The 23,290-nt window shown below is 39.1% G+C and overlaps 2 protein-coding genes across 6 annotated transcripts; one reads left to right on the forward strand and one right to left on the reverse strand.

Annotated features, from left to right (window-relative positions):
• Positions 1-937: 937 nt before the first annotated feature.
• Positions 938-7,211, forward strand: LOC122653976. Its single transcript, XM_043847945.1, has 4 exons — positions 938-1,375; positions 3,477-3,908; positions 4,289-4,595; positions 6,825-7,211. The coding sequence occupies exons 1-4, from the start codon at positions 938-940 to the stop codon at positions 6,965-6,967; spliced, it is 1,320 nt and encodes a 439-aa protein (XP_043703880.1). The 3' UTR covers positions 6,968-7,211.
• A 7,791-nt stretch (positions 7,212-15,002) lies between these two features.
• On the reverse strand, positions 15,003-21,553 carry LOC122655729 (cyclin-dependent kinase G-2). Of its 5 annotated transcripts, none has more exons than XR_006332000.1 (8): positions 19,241-21,551; positions 18,099-18,234; positions 17,927-18,015; positions 17,619-17,730; positions 17,352-17,458; positions 16,863-17,255; positions 16,607-16,688; positions 15,003-15,219 (listed from the first exon to the last, which is right to left on the reverse strand). XR_006332000.1 is itself a non-coding variant. In XM_043850028.1 (6 exons), the coding sequence occupies exons 1-6, from the start codon at positions 20,968-20,970 to the stop codon at positions 17,156-17,158; spliced, it is 2,274 nt and encodes a 757-aa protein (XP_043705963.1). In that variant the 5' UTR covers positions 20,971-21,551; the 3' UTR covers positions 16,734-17,155. The 5 variants fall into 5 exon arrangements, 2 of the variants coding, with proteins under 2 accessions (XP_043705963.1, XP_043705965.1); XR_006331998.1 differs by lacking the exon at positions 15,003-15,219 and adding an exon at positions 15,317-15,687; XR_006331999.1 differs by lacking the exons at positions 15,003-15,219; positions 16,607-16,688 and having other exon boundaries at positions 16,734-17,002; positions 17,076-17,255; positions 19,241-21,552.
• Between the last annotated feature and the right edge of the window lie 1,737 nt (positions 21,554-23,290).

The raw sequence follows: 23,290 nt of genomic DNA on the forward strand, positions 1-23,290 counted from the left end.
GACCCGCCTGTAGAGAGACCAACATATTTGATTTTTTTTTGTTTCAATTTTCAACCCCTCTTTCCATGCTGCTTTTTTAACTTTCTCCATTAGAAAAATATTTTCCATAGCCTCAGAAGAGTAATAAATATTCTCCCAAAAATAAATAAATGGGATTGGGAAATTGATCTTTCGCTTTCGCCCCACCCGACTTCGACTTCTCACATCCCAAATCTCAAGTTATCGCCTTGTCGGATCCGGATTCGGATCCAACGGCTGGAGGATTTGGACACGGATCCCAACACCTGTGGATGTGTGTGTACATGTCCTCCCTGGAAAATTATCACCTCCAGTTTGCTGACCGGCCCAGTTCCCCAGTTCCTCTAATAGGGGGATGGTGGATCTCACCCGAGCAGGGTGTTTGGGCATGGGTAGAGAGGTCATTTCAGCCTCCCCTTTGTTAGAGGAACTGGGCCGGTCAGCAAACTGGAGGTGATAAAGATCCGTCTTCCCTCGTTTCCCACCTCGCCTCGCCTCGCCTGTAACTCCTGCTTCTGGCACCAAAAAGCTAAAGAGTCCTCAATTCCCAATTAGCAAAGAAGAACGATGGAACACCAATGGGAAAGGGGGGAGAGATGAGAGAGATGAGTGTTTTGACTGGTTGATTAGGAAAATCTAGTGCGCTTTTTACTAGTTTCTCTGAATATTATTGTTAGTAGAGTGACCAAGAACAACTCACCATCATCTAGATCTTCCCTGGTTCTGTTACTTCTCCATTTCTGTTTCTTCGATTCCATATGCTGTTTGCTCACCCGTAAGCTGAGATATTCAAACTTCCAACCTATTACCTCCATGGTTGTACCTCCACAAAACCCTTAACCTTTTGTACTGTGGCCGTGAGTGTACTTCAACTTCAACTGCTGCTGCTGTTGCTCTATCATTCTCCTAGGTCACAGTAATGGGTGAGCCTCATAGCCGAATAGAGGAAGAATCTCCTGCCCAGCTCCCCCTCCTTGTTACAACGCAAACACAAGAAGAAGAGGAAAAGGATTACCATCTGGATCGAATTCTTCATCGTTTAGATGTTTTCCTATGTTTCTTCGGCTTCCATCAATCCTCTGTACTGGGCTTTCTCCTTTCTTGGGCTGTATTTCTTCTCTTTGGTGTTTCAGTCCCAGTTGTGATACTTAAGCTCTTAAGTTGTTCCAACTGCGAGAAGTATCAGATATACAACTTCGAGCTCGACATCATCGTCTCTCAGTCTTGTCTTACTGCTGTTTCCCTTGGTTGTATTTCTCACAATCTTCGTAAGTATGGTATTCGGAAATTCCTCTTTGTTGATCGGTTTCACGGCCATATGCTCAGTTTCCGCAAGGAGTACATCGAGATGATCGAGGTGAGCAATTCAAAATCTTCGCCTTTTCTCTCTCTTTTTCCCCTCTTCTTTGTCTGCTTAAGTTTGAACAAGACTGCTTATAAGAGATTTGAGATCATTAGGTAGTTTAAACATACAGATTGATCTGAGTATTAAGCGGCAACCAAGATATTTTTAAAAAAAAGGGAGGGAGGGGAACCTTCTCCAACTATTCCTTGCAGTACTACTTTGTAGTTTGTAATCCTTTAGCTGATTAATATTGCCAAAAACATCAAGCAAGCATTATCTCAAGCAATCCCGTTATTTCATACTAAAACTTCACAACTTTTATTGTTTTTCCTTGATTTAGAATTTTCTTTTTGATTTGTACTCTTTTTCATTTTTGTTTGGGGCGTTCTTTTCTAATGCAAACCAGTCCCAAACTAGAGAACTAGAAAAAGACTAGCAACCACAGGATCTCCAAAACCGATAAACTAAGCAGTTCAAGGAGAAAATTTTATAGCTTGGATTAGTAAGGTCAAATTGTCCTGTTATTCAGTTCGAGTGCAGCTCTCAGTTAATAGAACCTGCCTGCAAAAGATCTCAGGAATCAGAGACCTGTTCAGTGGTGCTCAGGGTATAAGTGAACACTGTTTCAAAATTAGAATGGGGTCAATCAAATAGGACCGTTCCTGATCCTGTATGTTTTGATCCAGCCAATTCTAGGGTTTCTCAGATCAATTCTGGCCGATTACGATATGATTTGGGTCAGAATCGGCACTGACCCATTCGATCCCCAATTCCGAATTTCATAACCCTGCTAATGAAACTAGGAAAACAGGCAGGGTAGTAGCAGATTTTGGACAGGCTAATGCAAGTTTTGAGACAATAACACGAGAAGATCCAACCAGAAACCAAGCAGGAATGAGAGATGAAATTAGAAAGCAAGCTGAGATAAGAGCTAAAAACAGGGGTGCTGCGGATTGATGAAAGTAATGGAAACTGATCTGTGGAATTAGAATAGATAGTAAAAGGAGAGAATAGGACAGGAATCCACTTGAGGCCCCCTCCTTTTAAATCCACCAAGTAAACACTGTAAATCTCTCACACTAGCAGTTAAGAAACTAGACTATTGCCTCCAAATTGTGGTTATTGCGTAGCCCTTTACATGTATATATAGGCTTGATTCTGGCCAGAATGAAACACTGAATTGGACTAACTAAAACCAATTCCCAAACTGAAACTGAAAACAGAACTAAGACTACTAAATAAACCTGTCGGCCAGCTTAGAAGGACTGCCTATTCCAACTAGGACTTATTAAAACAATCATAAACTGAGACAAACAAAATCTAATTGAAACACCCCTAAGGCTCCACACACACACACAAAAAAAGAACGTCCCAGTGCACAAGGCTCTCGCTACTGCGGGGTCGGGGAAGGGAAAATGTACACAACCTGATGGTTGCAATAGCATAACTTAACTGTTGCGCCAAGGCTCGCCCACTGAACTTAAAAAATAACAATTGTGTCTTCCAACTGATGAACCCACAAACAGACCTGACCACAGACTCCAAACTAGCATAGAAAACATTATATGCGGGTCAGAAATCAAGCTCTTCTTCTCTTCTTCTTTGCAACTGTATCTAGAAAATCATTGTTCTATCAAGCACTAACATCTGGAAAATGATTCTTTAACTGATTTATGAACAGTAAAAATGATGCAAGGAAAAAAATAATAGTTGAGAGTGGATTGGTCGAATTTCTTGAATTAGAACTAGGTTTCACCAAAGGAGGTAAGATTTTTGTGCTCCTTCAAGACTTTTTACTTTTAAAATTCTCACTTATTAAGTTATTCAATTTACCAGGTATATTAGGTGATCAAGATCCTTGTGTCCCTTCAAGGCTGTTTACTGTTTTTAATTCTCAGTTTTTTAAATTATTCAATTTACAGGTATATTATGACAAATTATTTTCCAGATATTATTCCAGATTGTTGTTGAGTACAAAATTATTAAATCTAATGATTTAATATCCTGCAATGGGTAGTTGATTAATCAATAGATTTATTGTTTCACAGTATCCAAACATAAAATGCTGAGATAAATGAAATCTGATCCTTTTTTTTTCTTAAATATTGTATAGGGCTTCTTCCGCTTGCTTGTTTACTGGATGTTGCCCTGCTTCCTTCTGAAGATTGCGCATGAGGTGATTCGTATTATATATGTGTATCATCATTCCTGGTGGCAATCTGTTGGTATGTTTCTAGCCATGATTTTATCATGGGCTTATTTGACCACGATCTCTCTATCAGCTTGCCTATTGTTCAACTTGGTGTGCAATTTGCAAGTTATCCACTTAGACAATTATGGGAAGCTTTTGGAAAGGGATTCTGATGTTTCAGTCTTCATCGAGGAGCACCTTCGTCTAAGGCATCATCTCTCTAAAATAAGCCATAGGTTCCGGATTTTTCTTCTTCTGGCATGCCTAATCGTGACGGCAAGTCAAGTTGTGACTCTCTTCTGGGTTACAGGATCTAGTGGAATCATCAATTTCATCAATGGGGGTGATTTTGCAGTAAGTATAATAGTTGTCATTTCTCTTTTATGAGTAGATGGTCAAAGAATCTTTAATCCAATGCCATGCTGCCGCCATCTTATAGGCTGTAAATATTGTTGACAAATGATGTAAGAGATTCCAATGAGCCACCAGATGTATAGTTTTATTTTCCTATTGTTTGAAATAATATTATGTATCTGAATGTCACAATCATCCTATGTTCTTGATGTTTGAGTGTGGAAGATTCTCTTAAAAACAATTATTAAAAAAAAAAAAACTGTGGGTGATGTACAAAGCCTAGTAAGTATAACCTTATTCCTGATATATTTCATAACCTTTCCTAGACTATGGTCTATCTATTCAAATCTCTTATTCTACTTTGGCTTTAATGTGAGCAGGTCGCCTCAATTGTTCAGGTTGTTGGAATAGTTCTTTGCTTGAATGCAGCTGCCAAGATTTCCAGTAGAGTTCAAGGCATCGTATCAGTTGCATGTAGATGGCATGCTCTAGTAACATGCAATTCTACCGATGCTTCTGAATCAGGGTTCTCAAATAGTGCGGGGAACTTGGAGGCCATGAATTCAGCTGGCTCATTACGTATAAACTACTCTGAAAGTGATTTGGAGTCGGTAGATTATTTTGCACCTCCCATGAATACACGACCAGTGTCCTATTTATCCACTTACCACAAGAGACAATCCTTTGGTAAGTAAACTAGATCTAAATCTCTGTGTATATTCTTTTACTTAAAATTCGAAGAATTTACCATTTTTGACTAAAGATCAATAGAACTTGTGAAATCTATGGGCCCGCTTGATAACCTTACCAGGTGTTTCTGTTCTGGAACTGTGCTGGGAAACACCCAAACAGTTTTTTCTTTCCCAGCACAGTTTTTTTCATTTTCTTTGCTGAGAAACCGTTTTTTATCCGCTTGGTAAACCTGTTCTGGAAATTTGTTCCCAAGAGACTCCCTCTGCAATTTCTTATCCTCTTGCCTGCTTCTCCCAACTCCAAAATAAGCCCCAAAATGGCATTGGCTCGCCCCATTTCTCTCCCAAAACACACACCCACCACCCTCCTACACTCCAACTTCCTCCCTCCTCCACCTTCGTCTCTCAAACCCTTCAACAACAACAATAGAAACCAGAGCCCAACTCCTTCTTGCACCAACCTTTTTTATTTTTTGCACGCCTCTTGCTGATCAGAGCATCTGCAAGTGTTCTGTTCAAGACACGGGAAATCTCGGAATGATTGGAAGAAGTATCCGAAACTCTTCTTCAGGCTTTTCACCTTGCAAAACGCGCTGCTCTTCCGCGAGAACCACTGAAAAGTGACAAAAACAAGAATCTCCGTCGGAATATTGAAATTTGAAGCTGCCAAAGCTGCTTCAAAAACGCCTTCTTGTCCGTAGATCTGAACCGAGCTTTTCGAATCCCGTTGCATTGACTGAAAAAAGAGAATCTCTCGAGAAGAAGCATATCGAAGCACCTGAACCTCTCCAGAAGAAGCAAATCGAAGCAAATGTTCCGTTTCTTGGCAGCTGGATGGACCTTCATCGCTTCGATTGCTTTCGGTGGATTTACAGAAAAAGCAAAGAGAAATCCTAGTAAAAACAATATCAAGGATGCCCTGATCGAATTATTGCACGAAAAACTATGAACCATCAATAATGGTGAAAATCATAAACAATAATCCTCTCCAATAGAACCCAAAGAACAGCTCACAGAAAACAAGGAGAAATTTTCTTCAATTTCTCTTCAATTCCGACTTAATTCCCAAACAAAATATACATACAACAAATTCCCCTTTATTGGTGAAAACCAAAGCTAAAACCTAGTAAACAAATTGAAGGAATCTGTCTCTTGGAGAGACTAAAAACTATTCCAGAGACAGGAAACCCTAAACCTAACTCTAGAAAGAAGCAGAAGAAGAAAGATATTCTTCTCTTCGGTTTGTGAAGAATGCTTGGAAGGAAGTTCACAGTTCTTGGTTTTGGAGGTCGTTTTATACACGAAACAAAGATAGAATCTCTGTTTCTTGAGCTCCTTCTCACCCGCCATGATTGAGAGATAGAGATTTTAGTTTCAGAAGAGTAAACGAAGAAGGGAGAAAGCAAGAAGGAGAGGACTTCAGACTTGAGAGAAAAGCACACCTTGCCTGCGACAACCTGCAACCCTCTCCAAGACTCTGCCTGCAACAGCCAAGAGAGCGAGCGAGTGAGAGTGCTTAGGTATAGATTTTATCGGGAACAAGTTTGTAAATTTGTGCTGAGAAACGACTGTCAAAAGTCTTCCACAGCTCATAAATTTTGATTTATTCACCCAAAAACAATTTCTACAGAACACTGTTTATCAAGCACTTTTTAGGTGTTTTTCCGTTTCTCAGAATGGAAAAACACCAAAAACTGTTTCTGGTAAGGTTATCAAGCGGGCACTATGTTATTAGATTTTGTTCTCTATCCCCGACTAACTTTGCTTGGTTACTTTTATCATGCAGAACACCTTCTCTCTTTTTATCTAAAAAAAAAAAGTAATTATGCTTAAATTAATGCTCTAAAAATTCAAACCATAATGGACCTTCAATATGTGTTAGTCTGTTAGAAAAATTTTACTATAATGCTTTTAGATCTGCTGCTCATATATCATTTTCATGATCCTTTCTGATAATGCTTCATTAACTCGTGTATGAAATATAGAACCTAATACATTGTTCTTATGCAAGGAATTCTCTATTCCAATCACCTTATTTTTAACATATGCTGAGATTGATGTGTTACTTGCCCCTACGCATTCTTTGAATCCTTGAATACTTGTCCCATGTGCATGTCACAATTCCTACTTCATGTTCATTACTGTTTTCTCTTGACATAAGCTTGAAGTCTTGATTTTGTCTTTCCACAATTCACAATTTCACTTGATATTCTTGGCTATGCAGTGACATATTTGCAGTCAAATCCTGGTGGGATCACCATTTTTGGATGGGTAATCGACCGGGCACTTATTAACACCATCTTCTTCCTTGAGTTTTCATTGGTACTTTTTGTACTTGGAAAGACGTTAGTTTTGACTACGAAATGACAGCCCTATCGCCACCATATCTTTCCTCCTAGAACATGATCACTTGGCAGACAAGAATTATGAAACCCATTTCCAGATCGTGAAAGCTCCAGTCCTGTAAAAATCCCACCTTTGGGGGTTTTTTTTTCCTGATATTTATGGCATCTACCAGAAGAAGGTGAAGTACCTGTGCTGCATTTTCTTGTGTTTTTTGGACTTTCAAGTATGTCCTACCCAGGTGGCATGATTACTCACCTACAAGATTGCTAGAGGAGAAACATAGGCTGCTGTCACAGTTCGAGCTTTTTGGTCTTGAAGATGATGTATTCAATTTTGATTAAGATTTTAATTTCCCAACGAACTTTTGCAACCTAACCATCAATCCTGCAGGAGGTTCAATCTCCTAGCCCTGGCCTAAGTCCAGGGAGAGATCGCATCTTCAATTCTCCCTCCATCATACACACCCTGTTATTCCCTCCTCCAACCCCCCCCCCACCCATCCCTGACCATCCTTCCTTGAGCTGGGACAACAACCCCTAGTGGCCTAGGTACATCCTACTCCTCCCCCTCTCCTCGCCCCTCCTTGAGTTGGGACACCAACCCCTAGTGGCCTATGTACATCTTATTATTCCCCCACACCAACACCCTGATGATCCCTGGCCGCCCTTCCCTGAGTTGGGACACCAACCCCTAATGACCTATGTACATCCTATTATTCTTCTCTCCTTGTCGGCCATTCTGAGTTGGGACACCAACCCCTAGTGTCCTATGGATCCTTGATAGGAGATGAACTAAAAAAGGAGGGGGAGGGGGATTATCTCCTCTAGTTCCCTGCCTGGTCCAGTTCCTCTAATAGGGGGTGGTGGATCCCACCTGGGCATAGTGTTCGGGCAGGTGTAGAGTGGTCATTCCAGCCCCCCTTGTTAGAGAAACTAGGGAACTGGGCCGGGCTGGGCAGGAAAGTGAAGGAGATAAAGATCGGAGAGGGAGGGGATCCTTTTTTTTTTTCCTTGCAAGAATTGGGATCCCAATCAGAGTGGAATCTGCCCCGGAATTGTTCTTTAATGCCTTTTAGGGTTTTCATACGAGGGTCGGCCGAACCAGATCAGCCGAAATTGGGAATTTGGGATCAGCTTTGGCAGATTCTGATCCGATCCCAAGTCCCAACTCTTGAAACCCTAAGTGCAGTGGTCCCAATCCTCACATCCTCTCCCCCTTTTTCACCAGAATAATCCGAGTCCGCAAATTATGCACTACCAGAAAACAGATAAAGATCGGTGGAGAAATTAGTCAGTCATCTTTGCCAGCTATCTATTTTCTTTGTTAAAACCTTGGATATATTCCAAAAAGGAGACTCTAGTCCTTGGGTTATATATTCCCAAACATATCGAGTATGACACAGAGTTTAAGTAATCGAGACCGATACCGATCTGGATCAGCCGGATCTGGATCGGTTCTGTTTTCATCCAAAAAATAGTTTTTCTTTCTTATTTTACCCGTGTCTATACCGATCCATAGGTATTGGTACGACTGATCCAATACCAATTCTTTTTTTTTTGTAAACGATACCGATATCTCAAACCATGGTGTGACATGTACTTACATTGCGTAAACACCAAAACAGACGTCCTACGTGATTCTATGTCCCCAGTCCATCAGTTTGGAGTCCGTCTTTTTAGGGTTTTAAAATGCTGGATTGGAATAGAAGCGGTCAGTGCCAATTACGACCCAATTTGGATCAGAGTTGGCTTGAATCAGTCTTATAAAACCGTAGAATTAGCACGTTCGAGGAATATTTCAATGCTTCTAATGTTTTTATCCAGAAATCCATCGTATTGAATTGTCAAGAATCAAGATCGATGACTGTCAAATTTGATCTGAATCAAACAATTTCCAATCCGATTCACGGATTCTTAAAATTCTGCCATTGTTGGAACAGCAGACTCAAAGTGGAAAACAAATTTAAGTGGACCATTGGAAGCCTGAAATCATCGACCGTTTTCCCAAGGAAACCATGACAATCTGTCACAGACACATGTGACACATATACTCCTTGGCTAAGTGCTTAGACAAAAGGTACTGAGAAGGATTTGCAAGATCTGTGGGTGTCAGTATCTTTTAAAAACCTAAGGAGGATTTGGTATAATCTTGCTATCTAACAGAGGGTGGTGACCTCCTAGCAGAGTTCCAGATTGGCAGGTAAGTCAACTCTCTTCCCTTTGTTGTAACCGACGAAATTTAAGAAAATTTGGAGTCCCGAGTTTGAAGAGCTTTGGAATAGCCAAACCTCCTTGATCAGATGGGGGTTCTAATAGAAGTGTGGAAGAGTTTAAGAATCACTGGCATTCTTTGGTTAACTAAACTATTTAATAAGATTACGTGGATGAGGTTGCTTAGTGCTTGTTTTTAGCTAATGATGAGTAAGATAGCAACTAAAAGTAACACCAAACTAGAGTTATGGAGATCAACCATGGAATCAAAAAATTTTTAGATAAGTAGAATGAAGACGGAGTAAGGCTGCGTACATTATGACCCTCTCCAGAAACCGCAGTCACGAGAACCTTGTGCACTAAGTACACCCTTAGAATGAAGACGGAGTATATGGTTAGTAACTTTAGCAACCCTAAGATTGATATGAGGAGGTAAAAGTTGATGAGATGGAGATTCTGCAAAATGACCATTTCTAGTATCTAGGATCAATAATTAGTAAGGAATGTGACATAGAAGATGACGTCTCTCAGATAATTAGAGTAGGTTGGATGAAGTGGAGAGGTGCCATCCGAAGTGTTATGTGATTACGGTTCCTATAAAGCTTAAAAGAAAATTTATAGGACAATCATAAGACCAGCTACAATGTATGACGCAGAGTGTTAAGCTGTCAAGAAATGTCATGTAGATAGACTAATCGTAACGACAATATATATGTTGAGATGGATAAGTGGCGAAACCAAGAAGGATAAAATAAGGAATGATAATATTAGAATCAGTTAGAGTAACCACGATTCAAAATAAACTTCATTTGGTATGGTCTTGTTTTAAGTATGATGCCAAATAAAGCTGATTGAAGGGAAATGACTCGTGTAGCCAATCCTGATTAGAATCTATTAGACTGATTTGTTATTGTTGTTGTGCCCCTTTTTTTATTTTCCTTTATTTTTATTAGAATCCATGTAACCGGCTCCATTTACTTGGAATAAAGCTTTGAGTCAAGGTTCCCCAGTCCCTCTAAAGGGCCTTTAATCGCTCTTATCCTCTTCTGCTCTGCCTTTCCAAGCTGCGATGGTGATGCCAATGGTAAAGAGCATTGTCGGTCTGCTCCTGCTTACGCATTCTACGGTCATTCTTATCCTCGTCTTTCATACTGCGTCTTTACCTCATCTCCAATCTCTCTGTCTCTCTCTCTCTCTCTCTCTCTCTCTCTCTCTCTTGGGGTAGAAGAATCACAACAGGCCAAAAAACCCAAAATTCCGAAATCCAAATTTTTACAACAAAACTCAATCCCTGAACTCTGAAGTAAAAAATATTGGATCGTTTAAGGGTTTCAACAGATTCGATTGTAGGCGAATGTGGGAAATCACAGATTCAAAGAGTTAAAAAACAGAAATGACACAGTAGAAATTCAGGCTAGCGTATTACGTATCCTTAGTGGGCAATGTTTGAGTTTGGTGTTTTGGTCTGAACAATTGCCCCAGTTGGAGTGTGGCCTCAAAATGGGGAACGCCTGCTGTCAAGCAGGGAGGAAAGAACGGTGGCCTAACTACGAGGAAAGAAAGGGGACATTTAGGTTTAAAAATGTACAAAATAAAATACCTAGAATTTGGTGGTGAATACTGTTTAGACTAGTTATGTAATATCAGTATTTGTTTTGCGTAATTTAGTTATAAACATGTACAAAATAAAATACCTAAAATTTGGTAGTGAATACTGTTTTGGCTAGTTATGTAATATCAGTATTTGTTTTGAGTAATTTAGTTATAAATGATAGAGAGGGTGGCTAAATTGGTAAACTGAAACTCTTTTTTAAAAATCACATACTTTTTCCGTAAAATCAAACCACTCAAATGGATATAAGATCTTTTATTACAAAGACGGGTTAGATACATTCAATAATAGGCGCCTATTGGCATTCCTAATTTCCTTCTACTTCCAGAGCCAAAGAGAATCAAATACCTATTGGTAGTGAATATCCGGAGAGATCTTGCAATGGTTGCTTCACCTCGGCAGTCAGGACTTGAATAGTGCAAGATTAGTTTCAACTTTCACCCATAACTAAATGAACGCCTTGACATGACACACCATAATAGGAATCATTAGCCATAATAATATGTTGGCCATCAAAGAGAGATGCTCCGATGGGAAGCAGTAATCCTAACTCCGGAGAAAAAAATGAAAATGTATAACAAAAGGAGGTAGCATGGAAGAAGTAAAATAACCAGAGCAAATTTTAGATTTCATGATGACATACAAAATTCTAAATACACAAAAGTAAAAACTCACGGATGAAACAGGGCTTGGCCTAGGTTTTCCTAAAGTCTCAAAGGCTAAACTCTGGCCTAGGTACAGGTTTATTATTAGACCATTTAGTATTAGACCAATAATGCCCAACTTATTTTTTTTTGATAAGTTGTGGGGAACTTGTGCCTTTAGTAAAGAATAAGCTTGCCAACAAAGTAATCATTTTAACACCAAAAATGAAAATATCCACCCTCCCCTCAAAGGAATGCATTCTCTTAGTCCCTCCTCCCTTGGAGAGAAAGGATATTTTTTGTTCTACACAGAAGACTTGGAGAGAAGGAAAAGAAAGAATGTGCTGCCTATGAATAAAGCAGAATTCAGAACCAATGATGGACCAATTTGCCCAGCCAAATCATAACCAACCAATGATGTCCATTGTTCGAGAACACCCTCTACATTTGCACAACTGAAACTGTTTAGTTCGGACTGCAGAATTCATCATTTCTTTATAGTGCAGTCACCTAACAGTGCAAGAAAAACCAGTCAAAAATCAAATTTTGGATTTCACAGTATATTTTTGCAACTTTAGAAACAGATTACCTTTATTTGAAATTGGTTAGAAGTAACAGCAAACTGGCATTTTGGTCCTTTAATTAAAGGAAACCTCAACCATAATTCATGTATGAGACTTAAGAGTCAAACGAGTAACGCCTCAAGGTGACTCTTTAGTGATAGAATGTACTGGGGTGGTCACAATCACCATTCCCACATCTTTCCTGCAGACAGACTACTGAAAACACCATTCTTTGAGAATGAGCATCTTGACATTTAAAAGAGATGCAACACAGAGAATACTAAAAGTTTGTCCTACTACCCCCATAAAGGCATAAATGACATTGTTTTTAATCAACCCCTACGCAGCAAACCAAACTTTTAACGACCACTACTAGCTTTGGGCTCCTCTGTAGCACGACATGATGTGTAGCGCACATCCAACGGCCCACAGTGCTTGGGCACGCAGCCCAACACCCCACCTGTGTGTTGGGCTGTGGGCCGTCGGATGGTGCGCTACACACCATGTCGCGCTGCAGAGGACCCAAATCCCCACTGCGACTAGAAAAGTCACGGAGGGACTGAAAAAAGACACCCCATCTCCAACCAGCAATATTCTGTCTTTTACTAAGTTTCTGTTCAGGCAACCCATGACAAAACAACATGGGAATAGAAATTATGAAAACAACCAGATACAGATCTTCAACAAACAATAGTGATTCACCAATTACAGATACACCCAAGCATTATGTACTAATACATTATGAAGGACAGTGGAACATGAAAAGTGACCCTACTGTTATAAGCTCCTTATGAGCTAAAGAACAAGGAAAAATGATAGCTATGAAAACAAAAATATGGAAGTAATATAAACATTAGCTCAACTACACGGAGCGAACACAGAGACGGAGGGAGGTAATCCATGTATGTGAAAACACAAATATGTAAGTAATATAAACATTAGCTCAACTACACGGGGCGAACACAGAGACAGAGGGAGGTAATCCACGTATGTGAATGAACTTTAGAAATAACGAAGTCAATTTACACAGGAGTTAAAATTCAAAATAAATATTTATTTCTTCTGACAATATAATCACAACAATCAAAAGAAAGTATACATCTGTCAGTACAAATTATTGCCTCCTTGACGTCTAATAGGTTAATACAAACGATGCTAAATGTAGGGAAAGTTTTAAGGACTACATTGTAAGGGGCATATGCTTGACTTCTTTTCTTAATATATTAAGAGAGAATTAAATTAAATTTGAGCAAAAACTCCATAACACCATACTGGCTGCACATAAATGGAAACATCTGTTGTGACAGCATCCAAAGGAGACTCATAACTTCGCTTCTTCTCCAACTTGAGCTCAGTGGGATTACTCTCTTAAATAGAAGAAAGATCACTGACAGCATTGTAGCCTAACCCATTATAATTACTCAAAACAAATAGCCTGTTAACTTCAAGGGAACTAGTTGCAAAGCTTAGGTATAAACAAGAGACAATTTATTATAGTAAACTGAGATTTGCAAGAGCTTTGATTGACACAGAGTCTTAGAGGAACACTTCCATTCTACCTATACAAGTAGACAACCAGTATATTCTTGACCAAGTCTCAGAGGCACAATTACAACAGACATATCAGTGTCCAGAGGAGGCTAGTACAGAGTCTCACAGGAACGTTTCATTATGCCTACCAACCACAATATCCATTACAATCTGATGTATCCCCTACCATCCACACCTTAAAACCAACAAACCAAACCCCAAAAATAAAGATATGTTCTCCTGCACCTTAAAACGAATAAACAAACCCCCCCCCACCCCAACCAACCCTCCAAAAGAAGATATGTTCTCCTCCATTGCTCTTTTCATATAATTTAAAATTATTTAATCATTAATTGTTATATATTACTTGCTATAATGCTAACAGTGCTCCTGTAGAAAGCAACTCAAACATAACAAGCATCTAGTGGCAGATCAAGCATGCCAATTGTCAAGAGGGGTTCAATTAAATTAAATTTATTATTTTTTGTTACTTTTGATCTATAGGACATTTTGGGCCCATCATATTATAAATGATACATTACAGCAACAATGTGATGGCAAACCGAAATTATTCCCATACAGGGATCAACCTCCTACTGTGTTTAATAAAATCATTTCCTACATAATAGATTATTGGCAGCTGTGTTCATTTTATAACTCATCTAAGACTAAAGAAAAAGTGATACTGCAACTGAAGACACGCTTATTTTCCAGGAAAATGGAAATACAGTATTAGGATGTATATCGGCAGAAATTAGTATAAGATATTTTTATTTGCTCCTCTCTTTTTGTACATATAGGGACCCACCTCCTACTGTGTCCATTCTATAACTCATCTAAGACTACAGATAAAGTGATACTGCAACTGAAGACAAGCTTATTCTCCAGGCAAATGGCAATACAGTTTTAGGATGTACATCGGCAGAAATTAGTATAAGATATTTTTATTTGCTCCTCTCTTTATGTTCCTATAGGGCCATCACTTGGTTCAATGGCAAAAAGCTAACTGTCAGTGGGAAGACATGTGTACAAGTCTTGAGACCAACTTTGTGCTAAGACACCCAAGAGTGCACCACTTTATGACCCTGTATAAGCAGGACTTGCACAGGTTATGGAGCAAACTGTTTTTCCTATCATAACCATAACAGCAATGTGTTCCATCTAGACGTAACTCAACGCCTGATTTCATGAGAAAATACTTTCAATGTTATACATGAACATAAACTGATCTCAATTTAACTAATCTTGAAAAAAAAATGAGAAACAAGACAAGCTCCTAGATCATATTTGGAATGCACTGTGAAGTGACATTTACAAGTCAGCTTAGCACTTTCAATATCATTACTCAATAAGATGAATATAAATTTACTTTCTTTATTTTTTAATCAACTAACAAATAATAAAAATAAAATTCATTCTTTAACAACAACATCCAAATAGATCGATAGAGTGAGATGGTCAAACTAATTCTAGGACAAAAAAAAAAAAGTTTAATATAAAAAATTCAATCATTACAATTCATTTTAACACATTGGTTTGTGATTACCAAAAGAAGCTCAATTGTATTACCAAAAGTCCAGGAAGAGCAAAACCAAGGCTGGCAATAGTACCTCTATTGAACCCCATCTGAAGAAATCAAATTGTGGACCACCAAAACACAATTGTCTATAAATTGTTGAATGATGGAAACCTCCTCAACTGCTTTGCTCTGATACTGCAGTAACATTTGTAGACAACTGTCATGAAAGCACCAGAGCCACCGAAATTTTGAATTTGTTCACACCACAAAGGTAAAACAAATGACAAAGGGATTGCAAAAATGTAGTTCCCAACCATTTTATCAAGAACCAGTTTTTCCAAGCTCTAAAAACCAATCTAATTGACAGACTAGGTGCAAGGAAGCCCACAAAAGTCATACTAAGAGTCGAGGGGCCATTCATAAGGACACGCACGAACAGCATCGATCCTTAATATTAAGACAAAAAGATTGCTAACAAAATAAATGACCTTCTCCTGACATAGGAGGGGCAGTGGTTGGATACTGACCACAAGAACACATCTTTGCAGCAAAATGTTACTGGTGTTCATTCAAGAGCTTCAAAGAGTTGATCACTATGTGCATATTACTCAGGTTAGTAACCATCAAAAGCTTCATACTTTTTTGAGGAAGCCACAACTTAAGCTGCAGATATATGGAAAAATATGTTTTAATAAGCAAGTTATTTCTTTCTTACATTCAATTCATGAGTCTCGCATATTTTCTTTGCACTGCAAATATCGAATTTTAACATAGGAAAAAAAAACATTATATAATTCCTACGCAGATCACTTGTTCCTCCCCAACCCCCCCCCCCCCAAAAAAAAAGAGGAATGTCAAAATATTGAAAAGGGGAATAATAAAAGAAAAAAATCACAATTAAGAAAAGCAAGAAGATTTTTTCGCAGGTAATGGAAAAGGCAACAAGTTGTAGGAACATTTTGAATCAATTTATTGAACAAAGGCAGCACATGATCATACAAGGCTCAGTTTGGATCTTAAGAGTCCTAACTGCAAAGAATTGATCAACATTTATGATTAACCAATTAATACAAATGAGCATCCTGGGATTAGACAGCACATGATCATACAAGGCTCAGTTTGGATCTTGAGAGTCCTAACAGCAAAGAATTGGTCAACGTTTACGATTAACCAATTAATACAAATGATCATCCTGGGATTAACCAACTAAGAAATTTTGAGATCCGTTAGGGGGGTAATATAATGGTTAAATTGAAATGCCTGCACGAACACAAAAACCATACTCTGAGAAATATTGATGGGCCAGTCTCTACAGCTGCTTTCAAGTAGATGCACTAGCAAAGTTTTACCCCCCTATATGGCCAGTAAAGAAGAATCAGCTGACAGAAATTATGAGAATTCACTAGCTTTCCATTGCTTAATGAATTGAATTTATAGCACGTCCACTTAATTTTATCTACAACCACTTCAAAACCATGCTAATGATTGTGATACTTGCAATTGTGAGAGAATCCAGAAGGATGGAAGGCAAAAAACCTGATCTTTGCTTACACATTCCACAAATGACAAATTGGTAATTTACCTTTGGAGTGGAATTTTCCCGTCAGTTTCTTCTGCAATGAAAAAGCAAATAACACGCTCCCTCCGCTTCACACCAATCGTCTCTTGCAAACACAATTTGAATATTAAAAGAAACAGCACTGATACTAAGCAATAAATCCATATAACATGGTATTTAGAGCCAAATTTTAAGAGCTTTGTTTACAATGTGCCAATGGAAAATATGTTACATTCACAAGTTCCAAATTTAACCAGAAAAGAAAGGCGTTATGCCACACCTTGCGATGAAAGCAGGGTAAAGGAAGGATGCACTTTTTTTTATGATCACCAATGCTTGAAGTGATAGAAAATATCCTGCATCACAACTTGGTTGGTGGGAGAGAAGAGAATATTTTTCTCCACCCAAATCATCAGGGGCCTGCTAAAGAACATCATCAATGGTCGTCTCACAGAGAGATTTCGCAACTGCACACTCAGTACATAATTCTCACCTAAACCACGTCCATCATAGGTCAATGCTGAGAAAACTAGAAGTTTGTAGCTCAAATGTCACTGTTCAATGTCCTTTTCCCTAGCTAAACAAACCTCCAGTTCCTAATTCCCCTTGCTGCAATTCCTTTCTCCTCTGTTCCTCCAATGGATCTGGGCTTTTCATAATTCGTCGTAGACGCCTGATAATCAAATCATATAAAGTTTATTAAAAATAATATGGAAGGGAAAGTCTTTTATTTACTGATTAGACTTCATAAAGATCAAGATCAAAATACCTGTCTTGAGCATGTTGGGCGGGAAATGTTGGCATAAAATCTTTGGATTTGGGAAGGGGAACCTCATGGAACCATTCATGGTTAAGCGCCGCTTCTGCTGTTATTCGCTGCATAGGGCATGGGTAAAACATTACAAATCACTCACTCGAAAACATTAAATTTTTTATAATGGACCTCCCAAGACTCTGACAGATTAAAATTTTAAAATATATATATATATAGAGAGAGAGAGAGAGAGAACAGAGAAATGCTCGGAAAAAAAATTACCTTCTCAGGATCATAAGTTAGAAGTTTATTCAACAAATCAAATCCAGCATCTGATAGAATTGGAGAACCAGTGAAAGATGTGGCCGGAAATTTCTTACGGAGCATATTATACCTGAAAGAAAAACATCAATGGTTACTAAAACAAAGAAAGTACATATTGTGCAACTGAAAACTGCACCTAGGCAACCCAGAAAGCCTGAACAGAGTCACCCAAAGCTGGAAGCCTGGGAAAAGAGTGGCAAAAAATAAGAAAACAAGATATCATAGTCAGCTAGAATACACAGCAGAAACACATAAAAGTTACTTACCGGTGCTTAACAAAGTTGACCTTGACTCCAGGCAATTTTGAAAACCCAGGCCAAATTGCCTCATTTGGCGTGCCAAGCATCTTGAAAATCTGCAATCAACGTAAACCATGAAAAATGATTAGCTATAAGGCAGATCTCATAAGGTAAAGTGGTTAAGGGGAACAGTAATCACCTTGTCAAGCTGGTCAACCTCAGCTTTCCCAGGGAATAATGGCTCTTTGGCTAAAAGTTCGGCCATTATACAACCCAATGACCACATGTCAACAGCAGTCGAATATAGTTTAGCTCCTAATAGAAGTTCAGGTGCCCTGCAGAAGGAAAGGAAAACAGAAGACGAGTTAACTATTTGACCTGTAATTAAAAGGTGAAATTACAGGTGACCTAATATACACTTGTACATTCTCATGACACCAGAAGGTATATAAAGAAATGAATATGCCATGGCATCCAACCAAGGAGCACAGCAATCCCCAATGCACGAGGCACCTGCCACTGCAGGGTCTGGGGAGGGTCACAATGTACGCAGCCCTACCCCCACTTTGCTGAGAGGCTGTTTCCCGACTCGAAATGAAGCAACCTTACCATTGCACCGAGGCCCGTCCTCACAACCAAGGAGCACAAAAACCAATTAATAAAATACAAAATAAACTTAAACAGATTCATAAAGATTCATGATTACCAAAACACAGAAGGGGGGGAAATATGAAATGAGATGTGCCATCAACCAAAAAAAAATAGTAAAGAATAAATAGGAACAGGTATTGGGAAAGCCTCCATTCCTTAGAAATAAAGACTTATCAAACCTTAACCCCTCAAATATCAGAACTGCAATGAGAAATGCAGAAAAAGCAATTAAACAAGTAAAAATATTTGCAACATAGACTCTACCATGTTGGTAGATCTGTGCCAAGCACAACTTCCAGGGAAACAGAAGCCACTGGCCCAGACAATATAACTTTTCACCACCACAGTGAACATAAATAACTGATGTAATGACACTGAGCAAGAAATCATGGCATTAAAACACAAAAACAAAATCAAAATATCAAGCACGGAAATAGAGAGAATTAAAATTTTGGTTTTTGACCAAGCTCACTACAAAACCCAGGAAAAGAAAATGTCACACAAAAGCATTCACTCAAAGGCACTAAATAGCCTATAACTACTAGCATATATAAACATAAGAAAGTACAAGAAAATAGAGGAACGAACAAAACTGGAAGATACAAACGTAAATCAAAAAGGACTACTGTGAATAAAATATTATAAATATACATTAAATAAAAAACGGTCTGAAAACGTTGTGGGGCTCACCTGTACCATAGAGTAACCACCAAATGGGTATAGGGCTTCAATGGGCTCCCATATTGACGAGCCAACCCAAAATCACATATCTTCAACTCACCCCGGTTATTCAAAAGAAGATTTGATGTCTTCAAATCCCTATGAAGAACCCAGTTGTCATGAAGATACTTGACACCCTCCAACAGCTGTAGCATCAAGCATTTAACTTCACTTTGGCTAAAAGGCTGCTTCATTGTTTCCATCAACCCTTTAAGATCATGTTCCATGTACTCCATTACCATAAAAATACTGTCAAGATTACTACCTACAACAACTTCCTTAACATCCACAATTGATGGATGGTGGAAGGACAGAAGAATGTTTATTTCCCTCAAAGAAGTCAGTGGGAAACCTTCCCTTTCCTTCTCCATCTTCACCTTCTTCAATGCTACAATTTCTGATGTCTTCTTATCCTTGGCTCTATATACAACACCATAAGTACCTTCATCTATCTTGTTGAGTCTCTCGAATTCGTCAACACTTCTACACCCCTGAAGCATGTTTATATTTCTTTGTTGCAGAATTGGAGGCTCTGGTGTTTTACGGGGATCATCTTCCGAACCAGAATCTGTATCCGACTGGTTATCACTAACATTTTTGCGGTCATTTTCCCCATCAATGTCCATATAGTCATTATTATCCACTTCGTTTTCTCCATGTTCATCTGCAGAGGAAACATGATGTACTCCATCATTAGAGTCAGATGATTTAGCACGAGCTCCTTCAGAACCTTCTCTAGGGAGTTCCCCAAGCTCAGGGCTTGATGTTTTTGGATTTAACCTGGTGTCCAACATATCAGACATAGGCATCTTTTTCTTCTTCTTATGCATGTCTTTGTCATCAGATATTTCTCCTTCATCCGCAGGAGAATTGCCTTCATCTGCCCATCGGGATGATGAAATGTTCCGTGTTGGAACAAAGTCTTCCTCCTCCAGCTGCCCCGGTTCCCTATCATTGCTCCACTGCTGCTCATGTGGGGCAAAAGATAATCCTGCTGGTGATTCAGATGCAGCAGACCCCACTGACCCAGTCACTACTGAAGGCTTGAAGGGTGAAGACTGTGAGCTCTGAACGTCACTATGATTGATGGGAGAAATTTGCACAGCCCCTTCAGGAACAATGTTTGGCGACTGGCGGGAAGATTTTGGCTGCAGTGGAGAAACAGTACTCGTCAGAGCAATTCTATTTTTAGAAGAATTGCTCAGCTCTTTCTCTTCTCTGTCCCACACAATAGGGGAGAATTTTCTCTTTTTTCCTTGAAGAGACCTAAAACCATTTTCATTCTTCGAAACCTCTACATCCTTAACCTGCGATTCAGAAGCAACAGCACCATCAGATCCACTCCCACTTGACAGCTCACCAGGTTCACGGTCTGCCATTCTAACAGGAAAACTACCTCGTCCGTAACCACTTCCACTGCTACCTGAGTTGCTAGTGCTTGATGAAGAATGGTAACCGCCATTTACTACTTCTCTCTCTTTAATATCCTTCTGTCTAACTCTTGTCCTATCCCTGCCATCTCGCTCCTTTCCACGTTCAAACTCCCGATTGCGACTTCTTCCGCGGTCATGTTCACCGATGTGACCGCGATCATAATCTTCCTTCGCGTGATAAAAATCTCTCCTCCTTGAAGCCTCGAGATCAGATTCACGGTCTCTGAATTCGTTATCACGGTAGCCACCATGTCTTCCTGCCGCCATACACTCTAAAGCTCTTTCGTCCCTCAAATCAGTGATAAAGGGATATAGAGAAATAATCGAATTGAACCTCTAGTTCCACAAAATTAAAACCCTAGATAACCAACAACAAAACCCTAACAGGAAACCTATAGAGTACCCGTCCCACCCGAGCGTGAACTCGTTTCTCGGAAAACCCTAGTTTCAAAAATATCGAAACCAAACCCTAGCAAATCGAAACACACGCATCAAATCTAATAACAATAAAGAATCATTCGGAAATCTTCTCTACCGGTAACATAACACGAAAATATACACTTTGCGACTGGAATCAGCAGAGATATAGCAGATCGAGAAAGCGAACACCGATCAATCGAACTGCTAATCCAAAAATATTACCAGAATATAAAACTCAATAAATCTTCTCAACTTTCCTCCTCGATACGGAATAACAGTCAAAACCAGAAACCAGAGATGATAAAAGGCTTACCGACGATCGAAAGAAAAATAAAGAGAACGCCGGCACCGCTCCTTCCAGGAAAACCCCAAATCGTCAATAGATATGCGAAGTCGGCAACCAGGGAGTGTTTATGTGTTTTATAAAGCGGATATGAATGGCAACTTTCGATATAATAAGGGTATTTTATTTTACGAAGAAAGTTTCACTAGACGGCCAGCTTTCTCTTTAAAGTCCCGTTTGTTTAGTGGGAACTAGGGAGCGTGGGATGGAAACGCGTTGGGGAATTTGGCTCGAGACGGTGATTTAAAAATAGGATCGGATTCGTCCGAGGCCGCTGGATCTGAATCACTGGTCCCTGTTATTTACTCGATTTTAAGGTTTTCCCTGCCGATTCCGATTAGGATTGGAATCGGCATGTGACCGATCCAGATATCTATTCTTGGTTTTTAAATCCTGATTCAAGGTGAATAACAAGGATGGCAAGGTGGTGCAAAATGGAGTAAGTTTTCTTTCACCACTTTAACAAACAAAAATAAACGAAAATCGGATACCCCTCCTGTCTCCCCAAAAAAAACAACAAAACAAAAAAGTTTTCAGCCGGAAATTCAAAAAATTGGTCACTTTTGGACCGATATGACCAATCCATGTCAATATCAATTTTTGATGCTATCACTATACGAATATGATACCAATACCAATTCTGATACCGATACCTAAAACTGTGATGACCATATGACCTAGCCCCCACCTCGACCACATGCTTGTAGAACCTCCTCCCCCCTCACTAGGTTCTCCCTTGACGTCAACCTCTCCTCAGGATCGTTGGCCTCCATTGCATGTTTTTCCATTCAAAATTTTTATCCACATATTCTAGTAAAGTAGAAATCACAACTTGCTTTTATTTTGAGCTCTCGCTAGCGATCTGGTTGAGCGTTAGATTCATCGACATACTAATACCCATGTTTGATGATGTAATTAATCTATTATCAAAGTTTATAAAAAGAGAGATGAGCGGTCAAAGGGAGACAAAATGCCACTGCCTCATAGAGGAGTGAGTAGAAAAGAGAGATGAGCAAAGAGCAGGGGTGAAAAAGACTCTATATAACATCACCATTTTCTTCTCTTGGGCCTTGTTTGTTTGACGGGGAGGATGGGGTTTATTTTAAGGACTCAGAAAGAAAGATGGAATCCTAACTACATAAAATGGATGGTGTTAATCTCCCACTAACACTATTGAACCAGCCTAGCTCACTAATAAGTTCAGTTTAAACTTTAAAGGTGTTGGGTTGGTCTGGCTATGCCCGCCTATCGAATTACTAGGCTCTTTGTGTACAATACATGACAAATATTATTATGGGTTATTTTCAAATGCCCTCCTAAAAATGGCCAAATTTATAGTTGTCCCCCTAAACGTTCATTAATTCCATGTGCACCCCTGCTTTCCAAACTAAGTACCACTATAGTCCTTGCTGATAGATAGAGACATTATAATATAACAGATCCCAGTTTTTTAACTTCGATGAACCATTCTACCCCTGGATAGGGTAAAATGACCAAAATGACTTTACCTGGAGGAAAAAAAAAAAAAACCTGCAACTCATCTTCCCCAAATCGTTTATGGTTTGGGGAAGATGAGTTCTTGAATCATAAATCAATAATGGAACGGTGACTCAGAGAACCTTTTCCCATATAATAAGGGAATCCATAAACTAATTACTCCAATATGTGTCTCATGATTCAGTTTTGAACTCTTGTCAAGAATTAAACATAACCTACATAACGTAAATTAAGCTTTTTTTTGCCGGGTTCTGCTGGAAGTTCTTATCGAACAATTCTCCAAAGAACAATCTTCTAATTACGAATGGACAAGGAAAACAAATTTAA

Source organism: Telopea speciosissima, chromosome 3 (genome assembly GCF_018873765.1).
Source record: "Telopea speciosissima isolate NSW1024214 ecotype Mountain lineage chromosome 3, Tspe_v1, whole genome shotgun sequence".
In the NCBI taxonomy this organism is placed as follows: domain Eukaryota; kingdom Viridiplantae; phylum Streptophyta; class Magnoliopsida; order Proteales; family Proteaceae; genus Telopea; species Telopea speciosissima.